At 44.0% G+C, this 27,945-nt stretch overlaps 1 protein-coding gene across 7 annotated transcripts; it reads left to right on the top strand.

Moving 5' to 3' along the window:
- Nucleotides 1-262: 262 nt before the first annotated feature.
- Nucleotides 263-27,123, top strand: LOC148878657 (leucine--tRNA ligase, cytoplasmic-like). 7 transcript variants are annotated; one of them, XR_016103315.1, is made up of 8 exons: nt 327-466; nt 659-708; nt 3,906-4,075; nt 4,832-4,891; nt 18,911-19,615; nt 19,801-22,388; nt 25,956-26,010; nt 26,408-27,123. XR_016103315.1 is itself a non-coding variant. In XM_088958062.1 (8 exons), the coding sequence occupies exons 3-7, from the start codon at nt 3,999-4,001 to the stop codon at nt 25,975-25,977; spliced, it is 3,456 nt and encodes a 1,151-aa protein (XP_088814188.1). In that variant the 5' UTR covers nt 327-466; nt 659-708; nt 3,906-3,998; the 3' UTR covers nt 25,978-26,010; nt 26,408-27,123. The 7 variants fall into 7 exon arrangements, 5 of the variants coding, with proteins under 5 accessions (XP_088814214.1, XP_088814230.1, XP_088814223.1 ...); XM_088958062.1 differs by having other exon boundaries at nt 19,801-22,392; XR_016103316.1 differs by lacking the exon at nt 3,906-4,075 and having other exon boundaries at nt 263-466; nt 4,761-4,891.
- The last annotated feature ends 822 nt before the right edge of the window (nt 27,124-27,945 follow it).

The raw sequence follows: 27,945 nt of genomic DNA, 5'->3' as shown, positions 1-27,945 counted from the left end.
CAAGGCATGGTAATTACGAGGATGGTAAATGACCGATAATGGTTGAAAGTTGAAATGATTTATTGCTTTGTCTTTACTCAACTCTAAATTTCCCTATATATATTTTTTGTTATTTATTAAATTGTTTTATCTACTAAAATACAAGCAATAAATCCTTAAATTCAGCCCTTATCCAATAAGGATATATCTGGTTTGAGGGAAAGTTATTCTTATAGTAACTAAACACATCCTACTAAGGGAAAGGGCAAAGTAGTCTTTAAGTAACTTGAGCCGTTATCGAACGGCCCATACTCCCAGTCCATGGGTTGCACAGCACAACCAAGGTAGATTGCGAAGCACCTGTGAGCTGACGGTAAGTCGGTAATCGTCTTCTGATTCTCCTTCCAAAGTTGAGCGCAGGAAGATAGAAACCCTAATTCTCACACATACGACCAGGAGGGAAAACTGAGAAAGCACGCTTGTGGAGGTGCGTCGATACTGCTCATCTACTAGACAATGTTTTTCTGCTCTTGTTTCACTTTAGGCACCATGATGTTATAAAAAAATGACGGCTTTGCCGTTGCTTCAATCGGCTATTGTTTATCAATAATGATTCTCTGATTTTCCTTTCTAATTTTGGTATTCTACTGTTCTCTGATTTTTTTTTAATCTTTTACAGCCTAGAATTATATACGTGAACTCTAGGGTGTTCTGCGAGCTCCATATCTGGTGAGTTACTTCTGCCTTGTTTTTGGCCATAAAATGCTAGTAAACAATTTATTCTTTGAAATGGTTGAAAACAAACGCTGGATCTTTCATTCGCTTATTTTCACGGTTGTTTTACCTCTTGTTCGTGGCGTTTTGCATGTTTTAAGTATCTATAAGAGCTGTTATGACAAAATTTTAAGTATATGATTAAGTGTACAATGCAAAGTATCTGAAGATAAATAAAAAAGAAAGGAAAAGGCGTAAGCTTAAACAGTCTGGACTACAAGAAAGACATACATTGAAGATTGCAACCATTTCAAAGAGTCCATATTGGCATATGAGATATCCATTACGAGCTATTGAGCCTGTTCATTGAGCCTCAGTGCCCTTGCTTTCCATATTAATTTTTATTTTTTTTAACTTTCTTTATTTTTTTGAATCAATGACCACGATCAAATAGGGGTTATATTGATAAGAAAAGGAGAGAGAACACTGCTGCTAGAGGGTCTAGCAGACAGGGGTCAAATACAAATGGCTGTGTCAGTAAATTGGATACTGAGATTAGAATCAGCAGACTGCTTGGCTGGCTCGCTTGACAAGGGGTCAATAAGGAACATACGTTTTGGGGAATTACCAATTTAAGCTGAATGTAAAAAGTCATAACAAATATGGAGGAAAGGGTTAGGTGGGATGATAGACTAGTATTTGAGTTTTCCTATTGTACATAATACACTTTTTCACATTCAATAAAAATTAACTGCTTACAATAAAATAATACAAAAGTACAACATAAATACCATATAACTGACCTAATCAGCAGGAAAAAAAATAATATTAGGTTAAAAAGACCATTGGGGTGGACTGGATACGGACCTAACTTTTGGCATTTTTTTTTTGCCACTCTTAGGCTTGAGTCCATGTTCTTCACTCTTGTCAGCCCAAGACTTTACCATTATACCAATCATCTGACCCCCCTAAAAATAATGGTAAGATAAAAAAACACAAAAGGTGGATGATTTCTAGGTTTTTCATTAAAACTGACCCAGCCCATGAATTTCTGGTTTTATGAATGCTTCATCAAGATTAGAGCTCTACTCAAGACCTCCAAGAACAGGAAATTCAACTTGAGCAGAGGTATGGGCAGCAATTACAGTTCTAAGAGGGGCAAAAGCACTGAATATGAAAGAAATAGAAGTTGAAGGAGGCTCATGAACAATTATTGGGTGACTAAGTGGCAAACAGGATGTAGCCTATAACTAAGATATGTTATAAGCGAGCTACAAGGACTAATAGAGGAGCTATACAACCAAAAGTGAAATGGGTTCCATGGGCTGCTAATGGACTAGTTGGCGAATTAGCAAAACATGGGTTTTCAAGACATAATTTGTATTGGGGCCAAGTTGGTCAAGGTATGATATAATCTCTTTATATGAAGGCTACCCGAGACTAACTTCCTTATATGGGATCTCTTTGCTATGATGTACTCATTATTTATGGTATTGTTACTCATAAAAAAAATGAAACAGAAGGGGACTCTAAATTATTAATTGGGTGGATGCAGTCACACAATCTGGGGGTCTGGGTACATCGGCAACTCATGAGGGAAGTACATTGCTTAGCAAGGGAGGTAGGGGTACTGTTCAGGTGGACAAGGAGGTCAGCAAATGGATTAGCTAACACCCTGGCAAAGCAAAGGAACTTTCAGGGATAACTTGTTTTGGGCTGTCCTGTAATTTGAAAACATTCTTCTAAAGGTCAACACCCTTATTTTGGGTGGTGACAGTGTATCATGTTAAATATTTTCTAATGAAAGTTACCGTTTCTGATAGAGAAAAGAAAGGAAAATGAAACAGTACAATCTACAGTGATAGGAGAATAAAGGTCATGACAAAGACATCAAATAAAAGAAAATGAATATAGAAAGCTATAAAATACTATCTGTGAGAGAAGACCCTATAGTCCAATTTTCCCTACCCCTCCCTTGGCTATGCCAGCTGCTATCCAACAAGTTGATTTATGTATCCATTGGAATGAGATGCTTGATTTAGAGACCAAAACTCTACCTTCGATGGTAAATTTTCTTATGTTCTGTGGGTCTGCAGTTTTTACAGAACTAATCAAATCACAATTTGGGAATCCCCCTTAAGGTCATTTTCCTGTTCGTGATTCATTTTATTTAAGCCTTATTTATTTCAATTTTATTTGGCTGTGTGGTAATTGCAATCCTCTGGTTATAAATTGCTATATGGATGTTGTTTGAAAACTAAACAAGGCAGTAATATCTTCACTGCTTTTGGACTTTTAGGATTTGAGCTTTGGTTCAGTTCTTGTTTATTTTAATGCATAATTTGAAGCCGGTTTGTTTACATTTTAATAAGTTAAGCCAATTACCATGCTAAAAATATTGTCTTTTTCATTTCTTTATTTCTTCCTTTGGCTTGGTATTATCACTCCTCTCTCTCTCTCTATATATATATTTGCAGTTCCCATCTTGTTGATTTCCATCATGTTTTCCTTGCTACAAATATTGGTTTTGGTTTTATACCTCTGTTCTTTCCTTATCTGTTTTGGAGGTTCTCTTTAATATCCCAACTTGATTTAAAGTGCATTTACTAATTCCATCAACTTGAAATTGTTATATGATAAATTGATGCTCATTTGTTAACCTTGTCTTGTTTTAAACTGCCACATCTTATGATTCATTGCTGTAAGTGTTCATATTGTTCTTCTGTTCAGTTCATGAAAGGATGAATTTTTGGAGTTATTTATGCTTGTCAATTGAATTGGAAAGAAGCTTGACATTTTTAAGCTTGAAGAAGAAAAAGATGGAAGTGTTTATTTCTTTCTGTCTTTTATTTTATTTTATGGATGAATAAATAGATATTAGAAAGTGTAAATAAGCTATATTCGTTATTATTGGCTGAATTTGAAAGAGGTTGGTTATTCGGTTGCAAAGAAATTGAATTAAGGAAATATTTATTTTATAGTTTTTGCGTCATATTTATGGTTTAAATGGATGAATTGTGGAGGATGGTTTTACTTAACTAATTATTCTTGTAGGCTGAATTTGAAAGGAGCTAGGTTATTTGGTTATGAAGTAATGAATTTATGGAAGCGGTTATGTTTAGACCTGTTCATGGGCCGGGCTTTTGCTCTTCATTAACAAGATTTTTCCAGGCCCGAGCCCGAAGCCCAACCTAACAGAGGCTGAAATGCAGGGCGATCGAGTTCACTGGTGGTGCGGCTGGCGCCGGTGCTTGAGTTCGCCATCGCCGATGCTTGAGTTCACTGGTTTCTGAGAATATGCAACAATGCATGAGAATGAGAACTGCGAGAGAGACAAGAGAGAGAGGAATGGTGGAGAGAGAGAAGATTCACTGTCGGAAAGGTTGGTTGGATTTGCGCTGGTTATTGAGAGTGAGAATGAGGAGAGAAAGATAAAAGATGAAAAGAGGGAATAGGAAAGGTTAATCGGCTAGGGTTTACAATAAAATACAAAATGTTGGGTTGGGCCGGGCTTTTGTGACAAATCCCGAGCCTGGCCCGTAAAATAGTCGGGCTTGGGCTTTTAGGCCCGAGGTCAAGCCTGCGGGCATGCGCAAGCCCGTCGGGCTACCCGGCCCATGAACAGGTCTAGTTATGTTGCATCTTTTTTTCTTTTATGGTTTAAATAGATTAAATTTGAAGAAATGCTATGTGGATTTATTTAACTAAATATTTTTGCTGGCATAATGTGAAAGAATTTGGGTCATTTGGTTGGAATTGTGAAAGTGCTTATATATTATTGATAAAAAAGTGATTATATATTAATTTTTTCTTCCTTTCTCATCTTATGCATGGATTGATGTCAGACAAATATATTTTGGTTGTCTTTAGTTATTTATGCTTGTTGGCCAAATGCAAAGAAGTTGAATTGTGAAAAAGGGAATTATGGGTTGGTCCATTGGTCTTTTCTTCATGTTACAATATAGATTAGGTATCTTTTCCTTTTTGTTTCTTCATTTTTCCTTTAAGTTTTGCACAAAGACTTAATTGGTGATGGATTAATTCTTGTTGAGAATTTCTTCTTTAAGGTAATTTTTGTGCGGGAATGCTATCTGGCCCTATTCATAAAGAATTCCTCACTGGCTTCTCTTATCTCCAGACAACATCTGCAATCTAGGGTCTCAAGAAATGTTCTATACAGATTAGTGTTTAAGTCAAGGTAACTGCAAAGACATTCTTGGTTTATGGTGTTATGTTAAATATTGTGAAATTAAGGTTCCAGAACTGTTGTAGAATCTGATGCTTGTTTGTTTTTCTACCTTTTGTGGGCATGCCATGATTTATTGGGCTATGTTCAATTCTTCATTTGGATTTTAGGTCAATGGCTAGTATAGATTAAAGGTGGAAAGGTCTCTTCTTTTTGTTAATTGATATGTATATTATCTTCAAATTTAATTTATCTTTTAGATAAGGGTGAAACTTGAAGAAAAAGGACAACTTTTTTTCTTCTAGATTCTTCTTATCTTTTTCTTGTTGAATTGGTTTGAAACTTGAGGGGGAAATAGAATCTTCACTGATTTGAAAAGTCTATGTTGACTAGAAGAAACTCTTATAAGAGAAAACTAGGATATTTTCTATTCTCAAAAAAAAAAAAAAGGATATTTTGTGTATATGTCAGCTTTACATAATAAATTCTTTTTATGCTGTCAGCATAAAGTTATCAAGTTCTTAACTGTTATGTATTTATGTTTGTTAGATAGGATACTGGAATAGGATAAAAGCAATTTTTAGAGAACCTGACTGGGCATAGAACCGGAAAAGGGAGAGGTTCACAGGTCAGAGGTTCAACCGTGGTCAAACCAGAGGTTGAACTATGATGACGTGGCATATGTGTGTGTATGGGTTCAAGTGCTGTTATCAACATTTTGAAGTTTCTATTCATGTTATGACCCGGATGGTTTCATAAAACCAGGACGGGTTCACCAGTTTTCCGGTTAAACCAGCCAGTCAGTCGGTTTTGACCACTTTTTTATGAATTACGGTTTTCAGTGTATAACCAAATCGGCCAAAGGGCTGCGTCACGGTTTAACTGGTTTGACTGGCTGGTTTGGTCCGGTTTCTTAAACAATGGACAAAAGGGTGGCTCCATGATGCTATATATATTTGTCAGATAAGATACTGAAATAGGATAACGTAAAGTAAGTTGGACAGAATAGGGGGAAAGGAGATTCAGATCAGAGAAAGGGGAAAGGAGGTGAGTTCGGGAAGAGTTTTCAGATCTAAGAATTAGAACACCTCTTCAGAATTAAATAAATCACAACAGAAGAATTCAGATAGCAACTGGAGAAGAAAGATAATTTAAAGAGTAGAAATTAGAGGATATTTCAGAGCATAGTTGCAGCGACTAAGAGGAGTAGCAACAACATACAATAGAATAAGAAACACAGAGGAAAATAAAGAGAGAAGTGATTTATGTTACTCAGTTATAGCGAGGACGGATCTGGACATGGAATTGCATATGAAATTTACACTGAAAGTTGAAGTATCTAGTACAATACGACACCCTTGTACATGTATCTGGGTATCTTGGGAAGAGATTACACCTTAAGGTTCTACAAACAAAAACTTTTGCCCCTATTTCATATAGAGCCGTAAATGTAGGATCCATCTATATCCGCATCTGATCAGATTACAAAAACATCTGTATCTGAATCTGATGAAGGAAGATTTGGCCCGACCTCTCTATTACGTGACACGTGGCAGAAACAACAGCTCGGCAAAAGGGGCCAAGCCTAGGCGGGAACAAGGGGACACTAGCGGACTGAGCTCCCTACCAGGGGCCCGAACTGACCCACCTTGTAACAGCTCGGGATACACTTCGCCGAACTGACCCACCTTGTAACAGCTCGGGATACACTTCGCCGAACTGACCCACCTTGTAATAGCTCGGGATACACTTCGCTGAACTGATCCACCTTGTAACAGCTCGGGTTATACTTCGCCAAACCTTGTAACAGCTCGGGATACACTTCGCCGAACTGACCCGCCTTGTAACAACTCGGGATACACTTCGCCGAATTGACCCACCTTGTAACAGCTCGGGATACACTTCGCCGAACTGACCTGCCCTATAGACACCTCTGAGCTCAAGACCGCCTCGCTCAGCACTTCGCATCACTTGGCGCCAAAACCAAACAAGTCGTACCACGCCTGACACTAAGGAAGTTCGTGCCCAAGGGCGCTGCGCCTGACTGACTTGGGATCTGACGTTTGGCGGCAGCATCCTAAACGGCCACCTGCCACCGCCACTGACACCGCCATCTCCAGTTAGATGACGGTTAGGCAGTGACGGTTCTGTCTTAGCAGAAAGGACGACGGCCGAATTGACAAACGCAAGGGTAATCATACCCGACCTGATAAGGGCCTCGAAGCGAGTGCGCGAAGTGATTATAAGAGTCCCCTGTCCCCAACAAACGAGGTATGCAAATTTTGCGCTATCTGGTATTACCTTGCTTTTGAAGGATTCTAACTTGAGCTTCGGAGCCTCTACACCGGGTTCCCCCCGGAGCTTCTCCATCTCCGTTTCAGGTTCCCTGCTACCCCGTTCGGAAGCAAGACAGCGGACAGCTAAGACCGGCCGGATCGCGTTCCATCAATTGGCGCCGTCTGTGGGAAAACACTTCAAAAAGCCTTCCTCCAAACTTCGATAACCCCTTTTCTTCAAAAAAAAAAACCCAACACTCATGGCCTTTTCCAGCAACACCGGACGTGGCACGAAGACAAACGCCACCGGGGAGCAACTTCAAGTCCCCGTAGTGTGCGTTGGACAGTTCACCATCCCCCTTTCGGCGGATGGGATCCCCAGCTTGAACGCGCCACAAGCAGTGGCACCCGTAAACCCTCCTACCACAAGCATCCCCTTTCCTCTCCCCATTGAGACAACCTTCACTGAACCGACTGCCGTCCCCCTGGCAGCTAGCCAAAACCGGTTGGAGGGCCTGATGCAGTGCATGCGGGCAATGCAAGCCCAAATGCAACAGTTCCAGCAGCACCAGCTTCACCAGCACCAAGTACTGCACAACATCTCCTAGTATCACTATCAACAGCAGTTCCCCCAACTGCCACTGAACCAACCACTACTTCCGCCTCGCAACCCCGCCCCAAGGCCGGTCAAGGCCTCCCCGCAGGATGGACGCCCCCACCAGGCGAAGGCCTCCTGGCCCCAGAACCACCCCAACAGCCAGGCCTCATCCCCAGGCCGAAGAGAAAAAAGTGTCATCCCCACCTCGCAACCCGCGGGCGGGTCGGGAACCTCGCCCGCGAGGTCGGCACCCCGGCGCTCCAAGCCCGAGCTCCCGCTCACCGAAAACCGATTCAGTGCCCTGGCGGCAGACTACCAGCATTTCGGGCCCATCGAGCTCGGTAACACGGAGGCCAGCAGCGCCAGTACAAGGCCCGCTCAACGGCGAAGGCGCCGACGAAGCCGCCGAACAACCACCCGTGCCTTGTCGGAATTCAGAGGCAAAGACATGAGCTCGGACGAGGTAGGGGCTGCCCCGATTCTCTCGGTTCCTTCCCCCCTCGCCTCAGAACTCCTAGCGGTCCCCTTACCCAGAGACTTCAAGCTCCCACCCCTGGACAAGTACGACGGGTCCTTCGACCCCAACGACCACGTTGACGCCTTTCAGTCCCAAATGCACCTCGCCAGGGCCAACGAATCGTGCATGTGCGTGGCCTTTACCACCACCCTCAGGGGGGTAGCCCGCACTTGGTACAGGAACCTGGCCCCCGGGTCGATAAAGTGCTGGGCCCAGTTCGTGCAAGTCTTCACCACACACTTCGTCACCAGCCAACGGTGCCCCAGAACAGAGGAAAGCATCTTCGGAGTAGTCCAAAGAGAAGGAGAATCTATTCGGGGCTATATCAAGCGATTCAACGAAGCATGCTTGCAGATACCGCGGTTGGACCCTGCAGTGCAGCTTGCGGCGGCCAAAAGAGGGGTGACGCACAAAGAATTCAAATGGCACATGGTGGCCAACCAGCCCGCAACCGTGGCCGAATTCCTCAAACTCGCGGATAAGTTCATGAGGACAGAGGAAGAAATCAACCAACGAACCGAAGGCGGGAACGAGAAAAGAAAGAGAGAAAGCGAGCTCTCCAACCCGGTGAATAGAAAAAACCCGAGCCGGGAGACGAAGCCGAATCAGTCATTCCGGGCCCCCCTAGTAGTTCGGACGGACTACACGCCGTTAAACACGAGACGGACAGAGATCTTAATGACGATCAAAGACGCCCCGTACGTTAAGTGGCCACCTCGCCTAAAGGGAAATCCGAACGAGAGAAACAAGAATTTGTATTGTAGTTTCCATAGAGACCATGGTCATAGCACCGAACAGTGTAATAACCTCCGGGACGAGATAGAGGGGCTCATCCGTCGCGGATACTTGAGAAACTTTGTACAACACAACAATAACAATAAAGCAGATCGACAAGGGGAGCACGAAAAGGATGCCCCCGAGTCTAGCAACAGACCTGTTGAACCGTTGCAGAAGCAGCCTCCGGAAGAGAGGCAAGTTCGGGGAACCATCCATGTAATAGTGGAAGGTTCGGTGGTAGCGGGGTATACCTCGGCAGCAGCCCGGGCGAGGATGACGCGCGAGGAGTCCACTACCCCCATGATGACGCGCTTGTCATTAAACTAAGGATCAACGACTTCGAGGTCAGGCGCGTACTCATAGATTCGGGCAGCTCAGCGGACATCCTCTTCAAATCAGCATTTGACCAGCTGTAGTTACAGAGGAGCGAGCTGAAGTCCGCAAACACTCCCCTGGTGGGTTTCAGCGGAGAGGAAGTCAGGCCCCTCGGAAAAGTAACTGTCCCTGTGGAAGTCGGCACATGGCCTTGTGCGGTCAGACTCAACCATGATTTCCTGGTAGTCGCGACCCCCTCCCCATACAATGCCATAATAGGGCGACCGATCACGCATATCCTACGGGCGGCGGTCTCCACCTACTATTTGGCCATGAAGTTCCCTACGGACTTCGGTGTAGGGGTAGCGCGGGGCGACCAGCTCGAGTCCCGCAAGTGCTATGTTGCCGCCCTGAAGGGAAAAACCAAGGCGGCCGACGACCTCGAACTGGTGCGGCCTGCGGAGCAAGGTGAGGAACGAGCTTCGCCCACGGAGGAAACTGTCGCAATCCCGATTTCAGCTACGGACCCAGCTCGCACACTAAGCATCGGAGCTTCCATCGAAGACCCCCTATGAGCCGAACTGGTGAGTTTTTACTTCAAAATTTAGATATTTTTGCCCGGTCCGCGGCCGACATGCCCGACATTAGCCCCGGACTGATAACTCACAAACTTAATACTAACCCTGTAATCAGACCCGTTAGACAGAAGAAACGCAACTTAGCCCCAGAATGCTGGAGAGCGGTCGACGAGGAGGTCGAGAAGCTCCTCGCAGCAAACTTTATAAGGGAAGTCCATTACCCGAGCTGGGTGGCCAACCCGGTGTTGGTAAAAAAGGAAAGCGGCAAGTGGCGCATGTGCGTCGACTATACCGACCTGAACCGAGCTTGTCCGAAAGATTGCTTCCCCCTCCCCAGAATTGACCGCCTAGTGGACGCGACCTCGGGAAACGAGTTGCTAAGCTTCCTGGACGCCTACTCGGGCTACAACCAAGTTAGGATGGACCCATCCGATGAGGAAAAAACCAACTTGATAACCGAGTTCGGCCTGTATTGCTACAAAGTCATGCCCTTCGGACTAAAAAATGCCGGAGTGACTTTCCAAAGACTTGTAAATAGGCTATTTCGGCCCCTGATTGGTACGAAGATAGAGTGCTATGTAGACGACATGGTCGTCAAGACTCAGTTTTCACAAGAATTAATACAAGACTTAGATTCTGTTTTCCAAATCCTACGTCAGTTTAGCATGAAGTTGAACCCCAACAAGTGTGTCTTCAGTGTCACCTCGGGCAAGTTCCTAGGCTACATTGTCAATCGGCGCGGTATTGAGTTCAACCCGGACAAAATAAAAGCCATTCTAGATATGAAACCACCTCGGAAAGTAAAAGAGGTTTAGAGGCTAAACGGCCGCATAGCCGCTCTAAGCCGCTTCTTGTCTAAGTCAGCAGACCGCTGCCTACCCTTCTTCAAGGCAATCAAAAGCGAAGGGTTCGAGTGGACCCAGGACTGCCAGTTCGCATTCGACGAACTAAAAGGTTACCTCGCTAGTGTGCCAACCTTAGCCTGGCCCGAGGTGGGCGAGGTCTTAGAACTGTACCTCTCGGCGAGCGACGAGGCGGTCAGTTCGGTACTGATAAAAGAAACAGACCGGGTCCAACGACCCATCTATTATGTTAGTAAAATTTTGCAGGGAGCAGAGGCAAGGTACCCGGAGATAGAAAAACTAGCATACGCCCTAGTAATAGCAGCTCGGAAACTCCGCCCATACTTCCAGGCTCACATCGTCATCATCCTAACTTACAAACCTCTTAGACAAGTTTTACTCAAACCCGAGGTTTCCGGTCGACTGACGAAATGGTCCATCGAACTCAGCGAGTACGACCTCCAGTACAAACCGAGAACCGCTATCAAGGCCCAAGCTTTGGCAGATTTTATCGTCGAGTGCACTTTCAGCCACGAAGCCCCACAGGTCGAGCCCGAGGTCCCCAGTTCGGGTGAACCCGGAGCTCCTGAGCCCATAGATTCCGAATCCCGTGAAGTAGCAGCCACTGTGGCATCTCTCTTGGTCAGGCGAAGCGCGAACTGGGATGAGGAGCCCTGGATCCTTCACGTGGACGATTCCTCGAACCGGCAAGGTAGCGGAGCTGGAATAGTCTTGTGCGGCCCGAGCGGCACAAAATTAGAATACGCACTACACTTTGAGTTCGCGGCATTCAACAACGAGGCAGAGTACGAAGCACTGATCGCCGGGCTGGACCTAGCGCGAAAGGTAAAGGCAAAACACTTGGTCATCTGCAGCGATTCTCAGCTCGTGGTGAAACAAGTTACCGGCGAGTACGAAGCACGCGATCTCTCCATGATCGCATATTTGGCCAAAGTAAAAGAAGCCCTGCTCAACTTCCGATCACACATCATCAGGCAAATCCCGAGGTCAGAAAAGACTGAGGCCGACACCCTGTCCCGGTTAGCCAGTACAAGTCACAACAATATGAGAACTGTGTACATAGAGGACTTACCTCGGCCTAGTATTCTCGGGGGGACAGAGGAGGTCGCTCCCGTCTTAGAGGCAGAGCCGAGCTGGATCGATCCACTCGCGAGCTTCTTGATAGACGGAACCCTCCTTGTAGAACGCAATGCGGCCATGAGGGTGCAGCGCCAGGCGGCCAAATACGTCATAATAGACGAACGGTTATACCAACGGTCGTACATGCTCCCCTATTTGCGTTGCCTGCAACCTGCCGAAGCCGAGTTCGTACTCCGCGACACTCGTGAAGGCTTGTGTGGCGGGCACTTGGGGGGCAGAGCACTCGCCCAAAAGGCACTTTGACAAGGATACTACTGGCCAACGATGAAGGCAGAAGCTGTCGAGCTCGTAAGAAAATGCGACAAGTGTCAGAAGCACGCTAATATCCACCATCAACCTGCCTCCGACCTCAAATACCTCGCCAGCCCGTGGCCCTTTGCACAATGGGGCATCGACCTCCTAGGGCCATTCCCACCAGCAACAGGCGGAAGAAAATTCTTAGTTGTGGCAGTAGATTATTTTACGAAGTGGATAGAAGCCGAACCTCTAGCAACTGTTACGGCTCGAAACATACAGAATTTCTTTTGGAAGAACATAGTATATCGGTTCGGGTTACCTCGGGTACTAATCTCCGACAACGGCAAATAATTCGAGGATATCAAGTTCCAAGAGTGGTGCCAGAACATGGGGATTCGGCAAAATTTCACATCAGTCGCGCACTCGCAGGCAAACGGTTAGACGGAAGTAATGAACAGAGCCATCTTGTGCGGACTGAAAGCACGTCTGGATCGAGCTAAGGGATTATGGGCCGAAGAACTACCAAGTGTCTTATGGGCTCACCGAACTACCGAAAAAGCAGCCACGGGAGAAACCCCCTTCAACCTCACCTACGGCACTGAAGCAGTGATTCCGGCGGAAATCGAAATACCAACGTTGCGATTAGAAACATACGACGATCGGACGAACGGAGACGAGTTACGTACCAACCTCGACCTACTGGACGAGGTAAGGAACCTCGCGCACATCCGAACAGCGGCATACCAGCAGCAGGTAGCTCGCTGCTACAATAGCAGAGTAAAGCAATGAAGCTTCCGAGTCGGCGACCTGGTCCTTCGTAAGATTATGGTGCCCGAACCCGGCATGGGCAAGCTTGGACCTAATTGGGAAGGGCTCTATAAAGTAAAAAGTGCGCTTGGGGGCGCATACGAACTCGAAACCTTGGAAGGCCAACGAGTACCTCGAGTGTGGAACATCGTGAACTTAAGGCGATACTACCTATAAACCACCAAGCGAAGTGGACGAAATCAGGCCCTATGTGCCACGAGGCAAGCCAAGAGGAACTTCGGCGTAGACAAACAAAGAAGAGCATATTATCAGCTCGGCTAAAAATCATTTTGCGGCATAAAAGACCGCGGAAATTTAATAACCCGGACAGTGGCAGACAAAGAAATAGTTCGGGGAAGATGAGCAAGGGGAAAAAGACATACTCCATTACAAGAAACAGTACATTGGCAAAAAAAAAAATTTTTACACGCCCGGAGCCACTTCTTCGCCATCGGAAGGCACTTCAACAACACCTGAAGGCCCTGCCTCTCCTTTAGAGTCCGGCTCGCCATCGGCAGCATTGGCCATCTCTTGAGTTATACGCGAAGTGGTTATGGCACTTACATCGAGGTCGGGGTACGTATTCCGGATCATCCACCGGCTCAACTTGAACCCCCTCCTGTAAGAGTCCACCATCAGATCGTCAAAACGCGGAGAGGCAATGTAGTCTTCAACTGCCTTCTTCTTGGCGTCTTCAATGCCTTGGGAAAAAATCTGTGTTCTTTCCCTGATGTCCTCTTGAAGATATTCGACTTGATGCTGCAAATCCAACTTCAAGTCCGCCATATGCTTGACAACTACCCCCATGGCCTCGGTGTCACGCTGAGACCTCGCCTGCCTGGCCATCGCGACGCGAGCAGCCTCTTCAGCAGCATAAGCAGCCACCTTAGCAGCCCGGGTATTTGCCTCTGCAGCACGGAAGGCTTCTTCAGCAGCATGAGCGGCAGCCTCAGCAGGTCGCGAGCTCCTCTCCACTTGGGCCGCCAAGGCATGAATTGAAGAATTCACCTACCAAAAGAAACAAGTGAGCAAATGACAGCAGAAGCAACAGAAAAAAAAAAGGAAGACGGAATCTAACTTACCACCATGGCATGTGTTACGGCGCGGCAAGCGACCTGATTCAAGGGAAGATCGGTCCACGCCGCGACCTCCTCAGGGAAAGTAGCGTCCCTACTCTTCTGAAGAGCGTAGTTCGGCGTCAACATGCTCCTAAACTCCCCTTGAGCTCCCGAGCCTGAGGGCCCAGCCCGCGTATGAGCAGACCCGGAGTGAGCAGGAGCACTTGAGTACGCAGGAGCGCCCGTATGAGTGGTCTTAGCGTAAGGCGCTCCGGCAGTTTCATGCATCGGTGGAGTCACTTCGGGCTCCCTGGGCAGATCCTCCGGCGTATGGTCTGGAACTTGGGGCTCCTCATCTAGGGGCAGCTCGGTACGAGTTCGCTTGGCGACCCGCTTCCTCCTCTTCATACCTTGAAACAAACGCCCCCCACGAGTTCTCTCCGCGTCCATGACACCTGTAGAAACGAATTCGACATCAGAAAAAAAAAAAAAACGAAAAGAACAAAGCAAGCAAGAACCGCATAGCTAGAAACCTACCCGAACTCAGGCCAGCTGCAATAAGCTTGGCCTCCGTTAAGTAGTGGTGGCACTTTAAGCCTTGCCGCGCCCATTGCCGGAGGCCCTTAACCGTCTCTTTATCGAGAGTCACGCCTAAATCGGGAGCGGCCTCACCCCACCTGGTCTGAAAAGACCATCCTTGTGCACTTCGCACGCCGAAGTAGTCCCGCTTCCACGTTGGGACCTTGTTAGGAAGATTGTGCAGAAGCTTAAAACCCTGGCGAGGAGTAAGGTAATACGCCCGTCTCCCCCCAGAAAGAGAACCCGCCTGTCTCTTGAGCATCAAGATAGAGGAGAATATCTCTAAGTCCAAGGGGAAGTTCTGCTCGCAAAAAAGGGAAACTGTCCCCACTAGGTTCCGAATAGAGTTCGGATGAAGCTGGCCAATGGTGACACCGAAGTGGTTTATGACTTCGACAAGAAGGGGATGGAAAGGAAGTCGCAACCTTGCAGCGAGCTGCTATCGAAAAACACGATCTCGTCAGGACCGTGTTCCCAAGGAAAGCTACCCGAAGGAATAAAATGTGTACCCCCCAGGAAGATTGTAAGATAGAAGTATGGATTGAAGCCCCTCAGGCGTCATGGTCGAAGGACCAAACCTGTCTAGCATCCGACCTCGGCGGGAGGTAGACGCCAAACTGCCCGAAGCGACTCGGCCTACTGGTTCATAGTCCTCAAGCTCCACCTTAGGATCACTGAGGCAGTCTGGGAACACGACTCGGTTGGTGGAACCTACGTCGGCCCTACTCAAAGAATCGTCTGAGCTATCAAAGCTAGACATTGGGGAAAAGATGGATTCAAGAAAGTACTCACCGGAAAGTTTGAAGAACAAGCCATAGAACCGTGAAGACTGTATAACCAGCCTTGACGCGAGCTGGAAAAGACTTGGACGCGAGCTGAAAGGTTGGACGCGAACTCAGTAGACAAACCGCATAAGTGACAAACCAACCGGGGTCCCCCACTATTTATAGCTACAGTAACCAAGAATCGACCGTGCAGACCGAAGACAATCCGACGGCCCACGTTCTTACCGACCGCACAACCCTTAAAGTCGAGACGTGATTGGCGCACGTCTTTCCAAAAAAAGCGAAACGTCAGCGCACGTCTTTTTGAAACCGACGTCGCTTCTACACGCGTCTTTTCCGAAACTGACGCGCCACACGTCTCCCTGACAGTCGCCTGCGCACGTACAACAGTGGCACGCTTTTTTGAAATGACCCGCTGTCACGTCCCAGCGGCGCGAATTGGTTTGAAATTTAAAACGCGCGCTGTCATAACCACCAGCGTTCTTGAGTAAGCACGTTTCCAGCCTTCTCGGAAACCGAAAGAACCCTAGCAAAAGCATCTCGTGCAGTGAAGGTTCGAAGGACGGGACAAATCCACCTGCTACCTCGCAAAGACTCCCCGCACCATGGCAAGACCCTCGGCGCAAGGAGTGGGGGGCAATTGATGAAGGAAGATTTGGCCCGACTTCTCTATTACGTGATACGTGGCAGAAACAATAGCTCGGCAAAAGCGGCCAAGCCTAGGCGGGAACAAGGGGACACTAGAGGACTGAGCTCCCTACCGGGGGCCCGAACTGACCCACCTTATAACAGCTCGGGATACACTTCGCCGAACTGACCCACCTTGTAACAACTCGGGATACACTTCGCCGAACTGACCCACCTTGTAACAGCTCGGGATACACTTCGTCGAACTGACCCACCTTGTAACAGCTCGGGATACTCTTCGCCGAACTGACCTGCCCTATAGATACCTCCGAGCTCAAGACCGCCTTGCTTAGCACTTCGCATCACTTGGCGCCAAAACCAAACAAGTCGTACCACACCTGACACTAAGGAAGTTCATGCCCAAGGGTGCCGCGCCTGACTGACTTGGGATCTGACGTTTGGCGGCAGCACCCTAAACGGCCACCTGCCACCGCCACTGACACCGCCATCTCTAGTTAGATGACGGTTAGGCAGTGACGGTTCTGTCTCAGCAGAAAGGACGACGGCCGAATTGACAAACGCAAGGGTATTCATACCCGACCTGACAAGGGCCTCGAAGCGAGTGCGCGAAGTGATTATAAGAGTCCCCTGCCCCCAACAAACGAGGTATGCAAACTTTGCGCTATCTGGTATTACCTTGCTTTTGAAGGATTCTAACTTGAGCTTCGGAGCCTCTACACCGGGTTCCCCCCGGAGCTTCTCCATCTCCGTTTCAGGTTCCCTGCTACCCCGTTCGGAAGCAAGGCAGCGGACAGCTAAGACCGGCCGGATCGCGCTCCATCAGAATCCTATCTGAAATTCGATATGTTGGACTCAGATCGGATTAGAATTTAATCTGCATCCGACTTATTGTGTTTAAAATAACAAAAAAAGTTTAAAAGTCTTAAAAAATACTTATTTTTAACTTATACATGTATACAAAATGTGTGTGTATTCAGATATTGGACTTTCGGAGTCTGTCAACAGCCCCTATTTGATATTCAAAATCCTCCACCAGCTGATTACAAGTAAAACTTATTTATAGATGTAGGAAGGGGGGTCTTCCATCTCACCTTCTTGACTAAACAACAGTAGAACACTCTCAAAAGAGTAGAAACTTTAGGACGCTATTTTTTTGGTAATATATTAAGAAGTAAACTTTATTAGAAGAAGAGGAAAAATAGTACAAAGGAGGGGTGGTGACTAATGAGAAGTCACCAAAACACAGGTAGAAAATACACTAGTAAAAAACTTACATCATCATTCATCAACCCCCCAAGTCCAATTTTAAATGTTGACCAAAACCCAGAACTGAACGAATCCTTACTATCCTCTGCAAATTCTGGAAGAATCAAAACCTAAATCCAGATTCTTTTTCCAGTAATTGAAGCAAGGTGATTGTGGCCTTTGTATTTATCTTAAAAAATTCTTTTATTTCTTTCCTTCCAAAGCTCCCGGTTTGTGGAAGCTGGGACATGATCACATAATTACTTTATGACATTATTACTTTAAAGAACTTTAGGACATAATTACTTCAGGTCCAAGACAACTCTGTGGCCCCACTAGATAGCTAACCAACAATTCCTAAAACTTTTAAAGACTCTGGGCACCTAAACAAAGAGAGTAAGACCTACTAGAAACTAGAAAGGTTAAACTTAAAAGAAAGTGACCCAAATCTGAAGGTCACTAGAAATTATGATGCTGCTCCTAGAGCCCAGACATTTGGGAGAATTCCATTTATCTTTTGCACGGGTGAGAATTTTTAGGTGCTAATTGCATCAGACCTCCATAAAGTTGCCTTAGGGGTGGCTTGGTAAGTGGGCCTTGGGGTGAAGGTCTGTGGGCTCAACAGTAAAAGATAGCCGATTTCTTCCAGGATCTGTCCCATACTACTACTACTCCTCTCTCTCTCTCTCGTGTTTACACCCAAGTTTGAATGAGTAAATTAATGTGATGTGAATTGCAAATAGATTCGTAATGCCCACGCTCCACAACCACACAACTAATACATATAAAAAATACTTTTACTGCATGAAAAATATAGGAAAAAAAAAAAACAGGAACCCCTTGTTTTGACTGTTTATATTCCCTCATTACAATGTCTATCAAATAAAAGTAATGATGGTTCTCCACCTTTTCCTGCACTTTCTTATAAGTGGGCCCTTGTCAGCCTGTGATCATCATTATTTGATCCTCCTATTGATTATAACTGAAAATTCTGAAATTTGAAGGGAAGAGTTATGCTTTATCTTATGTTTACACTCCTCCATCTCAAGGTTTGACTTTTCATGATTGGATAAATAAAGATCCTGACTGTCCTCGCTGCCCATGAATCTCTATGTTCAAGAATTGGCAATTGTTGGTTTTATTGTCTTCTGCTACTTTGTCAAAATTCTATGGAAATGTTGGTATATATTTGATGAAAGGATTCATGTACCCAAATAAAATATCTTGTTCTTTAGGAACAAATTATTTGAAGTAACTAGTCTCTATTCGTTAAATCTTCTTACTCTCTTGTCCATTTGTCATCTTTGCTTGGCATTTTAACAGAGAAGCATTTTTGTCCCTGTTTTTTCTTCTTCCAAATTTCTATATAGTATTTGTTTGTTACTGAAGTTATAAAGAAGCCCTGATTTGTTTGACCATTTTCTTACAATATGGATTTTCTATCCTGTAATTCTCTTTAAAGTCGGGTTCCAATTTGCCTGTTTCCCAGCTGACGCCATATTGTTGGGACAAGGCTTAGATGATGATGATGACCTATTTACCTGTTTCCTATTTTTGCTCTCTCAGATTAATCACTTATCTGTTTACTTAAATGGGTTATTTTTACAGTTTCTGTCAACCTAGAACAGACATAGCACTGAACATGGATGGTGGCAAGAGTTTTGCAAGGAGGGATCGGCTGCTTGAGATTGAGTCTAAGGTTCGAACATGGTGGGAGGAAAAAGATGTATTTAGAGCTGAATCCCATGAAAGAGCCCCTGAACCTGGTGAAAAATTTTTTGGAAACTTTCCATACCCATATATGAATGGGTATCTGCATCTAGGACATGCATTCTCACTGTCTAAGCTTGAGTTTTCTGCAGCCTATCATAGGCTTAGAGGTGCCAATGTGCTACTGCCTTTTGCTTTCCATTGCACTGGGATGCCCATTAAGGCCTCAGCTGATAAACTTGCCAGAGAGATCCTAAAATTTGGGGACCCACCTGCATTTCCTACTGCTATAGAGGAGCTCAGTATTAACACAGAACCGGAAGCAGAGGAGCCAAATGGAAGTGGGCAGACTTTTCCTGATAAGTTCAAGAGCAAGAAATCCAAAGCAGCTTCAAAATCAGGTGGCGACAAGTTTCAATGGGAGATCATGAGGAGCTATGGCCTCTCCGACAGTGAGATTTCCAAGTTTCAAGACCCATATCACTGGCTAACCTATTTCCCACCCTTAGCCAAGGAGGATCTCAAGGCTTTTGGGTTGGGATGTGACTGGAGACGTTCTTTTATCACAACTGATATGAACCCATTCTATGATTCTTTTGTCAGGTGAGCAAACTGCCTCCTGGTCATGATTTGATTGGGTAGGAAGAGCAAACTGCCTCCCATTTCTTCTTTCAACCCACCTCTTATTGGTTGGGCTTTCTTTGTTGCTTTACGTTTTGCACTATTTTCTGTATATTCAATCTTTTAGTGAGCTTCTTGTTACTGATAAGAAAAATTTCTTTTGGCAGGTGGCAGATGAGGAAGTTGAAGGAGATGGGAAAGATTGTCAAGGATAAGAGGTACACAATCTATTCTCCCTTAGATGGTCAGCCATGTGCAGATCATGACAGAGCATCAGGTGAAGGGGTTCAGCCACAAGACTACACTCTGATTAAAATGGAGGTGGCACCACCTTTTCCCTCAAAGTTGAGAGCATTGGAAGGAAGGAGAGTGTTCCTAGCTGCTGCCACATTGAGACCTGAGACCATGTATGGACAAACAAACTCATGGGTGTTGCCTGATGGGAAGTATGGTGCTTATGAAATAAACGAGACCGATGTATCTATTGTTACTGAGAGAGCAGCTCTTAACCTTGCCTATCAGAATTTATCTAGGTTTCCAGGGAAGCCAACATGTTTGGTCGAGCTATCTGGTCATGATTTGATTGGGTTGCCCTTGAAATCCCCTCTTTCTATTAATGAGATTATATACTCCCTTCCCATGCTGACAATTCTAACGGACAAGGGTACAGGAATTGTGACAAGTGTGCCCAGTGATTCTCCTGATGATTATATGGCTTTACATGATTTGAAGTCCAAACCAGCTCTCAGGGCCAAGTTCAATGTGAAGGATGAGTGGGTTATGCCCTTTGAGGTTGTTCCTATCATCAACATCCCAGAGTTTGGGGATAAATCTGCTGAGAAGGTGTGCATTGATCTGAAGATCAAAAGCCAAAACGAGAAAGATAAGCTCGCTGAAGCAAAGAGGTTGACCTACTTGAGAGGATTCACAGAGGGAACAATGTTGGTTGGAGAATATGCTGGGATGAAAGTACAGGAAGCAAAGCCATTGATCAGGAACAAGCTTCTAGAGATTGACCAAGCGGTTATGTATAGTGAGCCTGAGAAGAAGGTTATATCAAGATCTGGAGATGAATGTGTTGTGGCTTTGACAGATCAGTGGTACATAACATATGGAGAACCGGAATGGAAGAAAAAGGCTGAGGAGTGCCTTTCTAACATGAAGCTCTACTCTGATGAGACTCGGCATGGTTTTGAGCACACCTTGAGTTGGCTGAATCAATGGGCTTGTTCCCGTTCTTTTGGGCTAGGGACTCGTCTTCCTTGGGATGATCAGTTCCTTGTTGAGTCCTTATCTGATTCCACGCTTTACATGGCATATTATACCATTTCTCATCTGTTACAGAATGGGGACATGTATGGTTCAGATACTTCATTAGTAAAGCCAGAGCAGATGACAGATGAAGTCTGGAATTTTGTGTTCTGTGGTGGGCCATATCCGAATTCATCTGATATCCCTACTTCTCTTCTTACCAAGATGAAGCAGGAGTTTGAGTACTGGTATCCATTTGATCTTCGTGTTTCTGGCAAAGATCTCATCCAGAACCATCTTACATTTTGCATCTATAACCACACAGCTCTTTTGGCCAAAGATTTCTGGCCGTGTGGTTTCAGATGCAATGGACACATCATGCTCAACTCTGAGAAGATGTCTAAGTCCACAGGGAATTTTAGGACCTTACGCCAAGCTATTGAGGATTTTTCTGCTGATGCCACAAGATTCTCTTTGGCTGATGCTGGGGATGGAATGGATGATGCTAACTTTGTCTTTGAGACAGCAAATGCTGCAATCCTGCGACTCACAAAAGAGATATCTTGGATGGAGGAGGTTCTGTCTGTAGAGAGTTCTTTAAGAAGAGGACCTTCATCTACTTATGCAGATCGTGTGTTTGCTAATGAAATAAACATTGCTGTCAAAATGACAGAGCAACATTACAGTGACTACATGTTCCGAGAAGCTCTCAAGACAGGCTTCTATGATCTTCAGGCTGCCAGGGATGAATACAGGTTCTCGTGTGGTGTTGGTGGCATGAACAATGAGTTGTTGTTACGATTCATGGATGTCCAGACAAAGCTTATAACTCCAATTTGTCCACACTACGCAGAATATGTCTGGAAGGAGATCTTGAAGAAGGATGGGTTTGTTGTAAATGCAGGTTGGCCCGCAGGTGATTTACCTGATCTCACGCTTAAGAGTGCCAATAAGTATCTGCAAGACTCCATAGTGTTGATGAGGAAGTTGCTCCAGAAACAAGTATCAGGATCAAAGAAAGCTAACAAAAAGGGAACTGCAGTTCCTCTTCCCACCGAGGAAAACAAGCCAACAGTAGGCCTGATCTATGTGAATGAGCAATATGATGGTTGGAAAAGGGTATGTCTGGAGATACTCCAAAGCAAGTTTGATAGGGAGACCCGCTCCTTTGCACCTGATCAAGAGATATTGGAGGCACTGCAAAGGAGTGAAATTGGGAGGGAGGCAAATTTTAAGCAGATTCAGAAACTATGTATGCCATTTTTAAGATTCAAGAAGGATGAAGTGCTCTCTGTTGGGGTTCATGCCTTGGATCTTAGGCTACCTTTTGGTGAAATCGATGTACTTGCTGAGAATTTGGACTTAATCAAGAGGCAGTTGGGCCTTGATCATGTAGAAATTTTGTCTGCTACAGACCCTGATGCTGTCAGAAAATCTGGATCGCATGTAACATTGTTAAATCAGAATCCATCTTCCCCTGGGAATCCAACAGCAGTATTTTTAAGTAGGTAGGACTTCCATTGTTAAAAACTTATTCATATTTAGTAGCATCAATATTTATTAGGTTCATCATTTTTAGCATTTGATTTATTTTGATGTTGAATAATCTCTTTCTTCCTAGTTTGTTGGATTTTTGATGTTTTGTTTTTGTTATTATTCTTCTGCTTTAGTGGATGTATGGGTCTTGTTTTTGACAATGTCGCTGGCATTCATTTCTTACTACGACTGTTCTAATATGACAAGTGTTCTTTCTAACTATGTTCATTGGGTTATTGGAAACCTATCTATGCTTTAGATCAACTTGTGGAAGCCATAGGTATGAATTGGTTCTTTATGCCTTAATTTAATTGATTGATATTCTAGTAATCTTATCACCTTGGTTATTGGGATTTTTTTGTGGTTATTCTTTTCTGGGCTCTATTTTCCTTCTGAGGTCTATAGACTGGTGCATTCAATTTTTAAAAGGGAAAAAAATTTTGGAGTTGGGTGAGGTAGCTCTTTGTGGCTTGTATTGATAAATGGGACTGAATTGTTTAGAGAAACAGAAAAAGGGTGTTGGGTTATTTTTTCTTTCTTTATTGTAATGTAGTTTGTGTATGCATAATTGTAAAGATTAAAGGGGTATAACTCTATGGGTCCATGGGTGCATCAGCATTATATTTGGAAGCAAAATCTTTGGCTCATTGCACGGAGGCTTGGTTTTACTGGTTACAAGGATTTATGAATGCTTTGGCGGACTCTTTAGCTAGAGGGGGTGTCCAAAAACAGGACTTGTATAGGGGTCTAAAATTCAGTGCAGGTCTGTTCATCCTAATGAGATTTTTTGGATGGTCATTTCTTGGGGGTAGCATGAAAACAAAATTTCTTTCAGAGCATTATTCCTTTTGATTTTTGCTTGATATTCCTTTTGTGGTTTTGGTCGCTAGTTTCTGGTTCTGACAGTCCAACTGTCTGTCTGATTTTTGAGTCTGATAATACTGCTATTTTTATGATGTAATCCTTTTCTTAATTGATGTTTTCCCCTATTTGCTACATCTTTCCATATTTTCTATGAAAGTAAGATCTCAATCTAGTAAAATAGAATATAATCATAAAAGATAGTTGAGTTTTCTGCTCTTCAACAATAAAGAATGGAAGAAATAAGAGGAATTGACAGTCAACATTTAGTCCTCATAAAGTTACTTATCATACATGTTAGACAGTTTTGTATGCCCTTAGCTTCAATCAAATTGATGTACATTATGAGTTTATTGTAAATGAATAAAAGTGTGTATTTGATTCATATTCCCTTGGTATGTTTCTGTGTAATACCCTTAAATTGGACACTTAATGAGACTCGTGTTAGTTTAGAATGTTCACAGCCAGTGGGTCGGTCTGGGGAGACCTATCCTGACAAGGCTGACACTGTGGTGCCACCAAGTCGGTTAGGGTGGCTTGTCTCAGCTACCGGGGTGAGACCCTAGGCACATACAGTGTGGGATTAATTGTATATTTGAATTGGACCAGATTTTCAGTATTGCCTTGGACCTTGGAGATTGATGGGCAAAATTGGAAAGTTACACCCGACCCCTAGACTTGATTATGATACTGCACTAGGTGTCGGATTGGGCTGTCTTTGATTTACCAATCAGTGAGATCCTTAGCGGGGGTCAAAACCTGGGTATGTTGGGACAGTCTGAGAATTCATCTGAGTGGGTGATCATAGTGACAAGATCAACCCCTTTGTCGGATAACGGTAATGATCGGGGATGCACTCTCCCTGATGGAAACCAAGACTGCCGGTAACCGATTTCAATCGTTGAGATTTGTTTTGCAAAATATATTTTATATGAGATATAAAAAGTATATATATATATTATGGTTTTGAAATGTTTGCAAAATGTTTTAATTCCCGGGATCCATACTTGAGAGAGTGCAACACTGTTCCTTGCAACCGAGGGAGAGGTCCTCTCTTGTCGGGCAGTGTATGATCATTATGGGCTGAGAGGTTGAGTGTAAGGCCATTGAGGATAATACCTGATGGGCTAATCTTGCATGTGCCCACAGTCCCTGGGTGTTACAAGGTGGATTGGCCCAAGGACCACTTAGGGTAAGTGTTGGGCCCATAGAGCCCATCTGATGGGTTTTCAAGGGGTGCACTGTCCATAACAGTGTATTCGACCAGGCCTTGTAACAAAGGCTGGGCTGAACCCATGTGGCTGATGTGTAGATCAATGTTTGGGTCCCACACCATAGAAAGAAGCCCAACTGGGCAGCAGTTTGGAAGGTTTAATGAATACATAACCCTAAATGAGCCTTAAGCCCATTTCGAACTGGGCTAATTTGATTAGTTTTTAAGGGGCAAATTCTGAGATAAGATCAGCTGATAGGATTGGGCCCACACCCTATCCACTCAGAGAGTCCAAGATCTAAATGGGATTTAGATTTGAAAACTTTCTAATTAGATTAGGAACTGGCTGATCTAATCTGCAGATAAGATAAGATTTATCTCTTATCTTAAAGGGACTTCTAATCCAAATATGATTTGTGTTAGCAATTCCTAATGGGATTAGGAGCTGATCCCTTTAAGTCTATAAAAGGAAGAGGGGGCGGCAGCCTTTAGATATCCAAGAGACTCACCAGCAACAGTCTTGTATTTAGAGCTGGGATCACAGAAGAGAGAATTCTGCACCCTGCAAATACTCTCTAGCCGCCTCCTTCCTGCAGCCGCCGCCTATTGCAGTTCGATCTCCATTCCTTGGGGTATATCAAGATTGGATCTTGATTCCAATCTTTTGGAGAAAAGATTGGTAGGAGTTGTATTCACAAGCCGTCCAGGTGATTTTTGGGAAGAATCAAGTTCTTAGGAAGGACAATGCTGATTGTACTCCACCTTGCACTGTGCCATTTTCAGTGGGAGCAGATTTTGGTTTCTACCTTGCGTGAATACCTCAATTGAGAGATACTATTTCTCTGTATCAGGTATCATCTCTCTTTCCTCCTTTTGGTTCAGATCTGGTTCAGTTTATGGTTCAAGAATGATAATTGAAAATATGATTTTCTAAATAGGGAATTCGATTCCCAGTTGAAGGGAAAGAAAAAATTTTGAAATTCGCCCCCCTTTATTCCGCAATCTTGGGCGTCCATGTGATGGATTTCCTATCCCTTCAATACATACTGGTTGTGGGAAGTCAGTGGTAATGTTTTCATTTTTATCATTCTCAGGTAGGGTGCTATTTTTGTCATTCATCAAGATGTATAAATATAGAGTACAGAAAGAAATCTCCAAAACTGATAGGCGGCATAAATAAGAAATGTAATCATGTAGAACATACTTTTTCTAAAGGTTCGAGGATATTTAGTAACAAACTAACAGTAGGTGGAAGGATCTTTTTACTGTTTTTTTTTCCCATCATATGACTTGTGCACTTGGATTGCACAAAACTGATGCACCTCTCAGGACATAAGTGCATCTAAAAAGGTTGAATTGATTGTGCTAATTATACCACTGTAATTGTGAAATTGCTTGTTAAATTGATTGAGTTATTTTGTGAAGCTAATGTGGAAAATTGTTTCTTTTGGTGAATTACAGGTTAAATGCTGATATGCAATGATGTTAAAATCCATTCTGCTATGTATTTTTTGAGGTACTTGTTTCACTTAATCAAGTATTCTTAAGCTTTTTATTTCAAAATTACCCATTTGGGAAACGAGTTTTGGTTCAGAAACTTTATATTTATTTTGCTTTATGGTTTTAGTGGCAAGTGCAATTTCATTTTCAATACTCACTCAGTTTAATTCCTTGTATTGAGAGGAAAGTGTCCAATTTCTTCACTCTCCTGTCTTGCAAAATGAATAAAATAGCAGAAAAGGTACACATGCTGCACAGACTAGATTTTCAATGGTTTTTTCCGGTATGTGCACATGATATTCATTCAAAAGGAGGACAAAAAAAGATTGCTTATTTTAGCAAGATTTATTATCAGTTTTATTTGTCTCTTAGTGATTGTTCTCATTAGTTTTTCTGATTATTTGCATATCAAGAGTATCTATATTAAGAGTAAAGATGGTATAAGACTAAGAAGAGGGGTCGGCTAATGTGGAGATGTGTAAGGGCTGCGGTAATTTGGACCATATGGGAAGAAAGGAACTCAAAGCTATTTTCAGATAAGGAGAGAAGCAGAGAAGCTGTCATTGAGGTTGGCTTTTGACAGAGCAGTGCACTAGTCGAAGTCAGTGGAACTTTTTTAAGATGTTCCAATGGAAGCCTTTTCAAGTAACTGGAATGAAATTGCTTCCTCAGCTCCAGTTAAGGAGGCCTGCTGGAAACCTAGGTCAATCAGGAATTGGTTGAGTTTTTAGGGATGAGGAAGGAAATACAATTGCTCTATTCTCAGGTCCAATTGGGGTGGGCAATTCCTTAAGGGCTGAGATTTTTGGTGGCTGTGGAAGGGGCAATGAGGGCAACGAACTTGAACATTAGAAAGTTGATTATTGAGGGAGTCTCTTAAGTTAGTGGTGGACTGGTTAAAGGGAGAAGAGCATTTTTTGGAACTACAGCAATGAAAGGAAGCAACTCAAATGGCTAACAAAAGATATTAAGCCAAGGTGTCTTGAGTCAGAGGAAGTGCCAACTTCTTTGCTGATGGGCTAGCAAAGCAAGGGTTGAATAGAGCCTCTGTTTTCTGGGCTCAATTGTAATAGTTTCTTACGATGTGTCAGCTTTGCTTTTTAGAGGTTATCCTTCCTTTTCCTTATAATTGTCTTAATTTTCTAATAAAGCTTACTCGTTGTTGATAAAAAAAAAGATGGTATGAGACTTACAGGATAAAAAGAAAAAAAAAAGCCTCTAGTATCTTCCATTTAGTTACAAGTAGCTTCCTCGCTAACTCAATCTGCACCCTACACCAACCTCACAGAATACTGCAGAACATCTCCTGTACTTTGTATATTGTCATTCATGGGGAGATGTTTCCAATGCATGGCTGCAATGTGCGGGGTTGGTGTGGGGAGCGCTTTGTGGGCAGAAGATTCAATTTCCTTTCTTGCTCCCTCATTGCAAACTCAAGGGACTCAAAATACAACATTAATGCGTACCCTTGATTGGCAGGTCCTAAAGACGGTTTTACATACTACTTCCCTTACATATTTATCATACTAACATTCATCTGAGTTTTCTCACTAATTATAAGTGTTCTTTTGTTTTACTTGATTTGGAACTGTGGAGATAGAAAGAGAAATCAGGGCAGATTTTACTATGGGGTTTCTTTCTGGTCTTTCCGTGTGATAATTAAATAGTCTCTAAACATGTTTTTAATAGACCGGGTCACTTACCAAACAGTCTGTCTTCAAAGTCAAGGGCCCAAACAGCACCAAAATACAAGGAGTAAAGGACCAATTAAATCGAACACAACCGGTGAATGTTCGTATTCTGGTTGGTGGGTGAAAGTAAGGTTTCCTAACAAGCCAAATTTCAATGAGTGTAGCAAATTTGGTTCCAAAGAAGTGCTAACTGCTAAGCTCAGTTGTCACTGCAAGTTTCAAACTTTTATATTTAGCGTAGCGTATCCGCTCGCTGACGA

The sequence above is a fragment of the Nelumbo lutea genome, chromosome 1, assembly GCF_056320005.1.
Source record: "Nelumbo lutea isolate HS-2025 chromosome 1, American lotus-T2T, whole genome shotgun sequence".
Taxonomy (NCBI): Eukaryota; Viridiplantae; Streptophyta; class Magnoliopsida; order Proteales; family Nelumbonaceae; genus Nelumbo; species Nelumbo lutea.
This window is presented reverse-complemented; position numbering and strand designations above follow the sequence as displayed.

Bases quoted from the DNA above. Each gene is read 5' to 3' on its own strand.
- LOC148878657 (XM_088958062.1), top strand. From the start codon at position 3,999: ATGCATGAGAATGAGAACTGCGAGAGAGACAAGAGAGAGAGGAATGGT. The intron at 4,076-4,831 runs GTTGGTTGGATT...TCTTATCTCCAG, and splicing joins GAAGATTCACTGTCGGAAAG to ACAACATCTGCAATCTAGGG. The intron at 22,393-25,955 runs GTAGGACTTCCA...GGTGAATTACAG, and splicing joins ACAGCAGTATTTTTAAGTAG to GTTAAATGCTGATATGCAAT.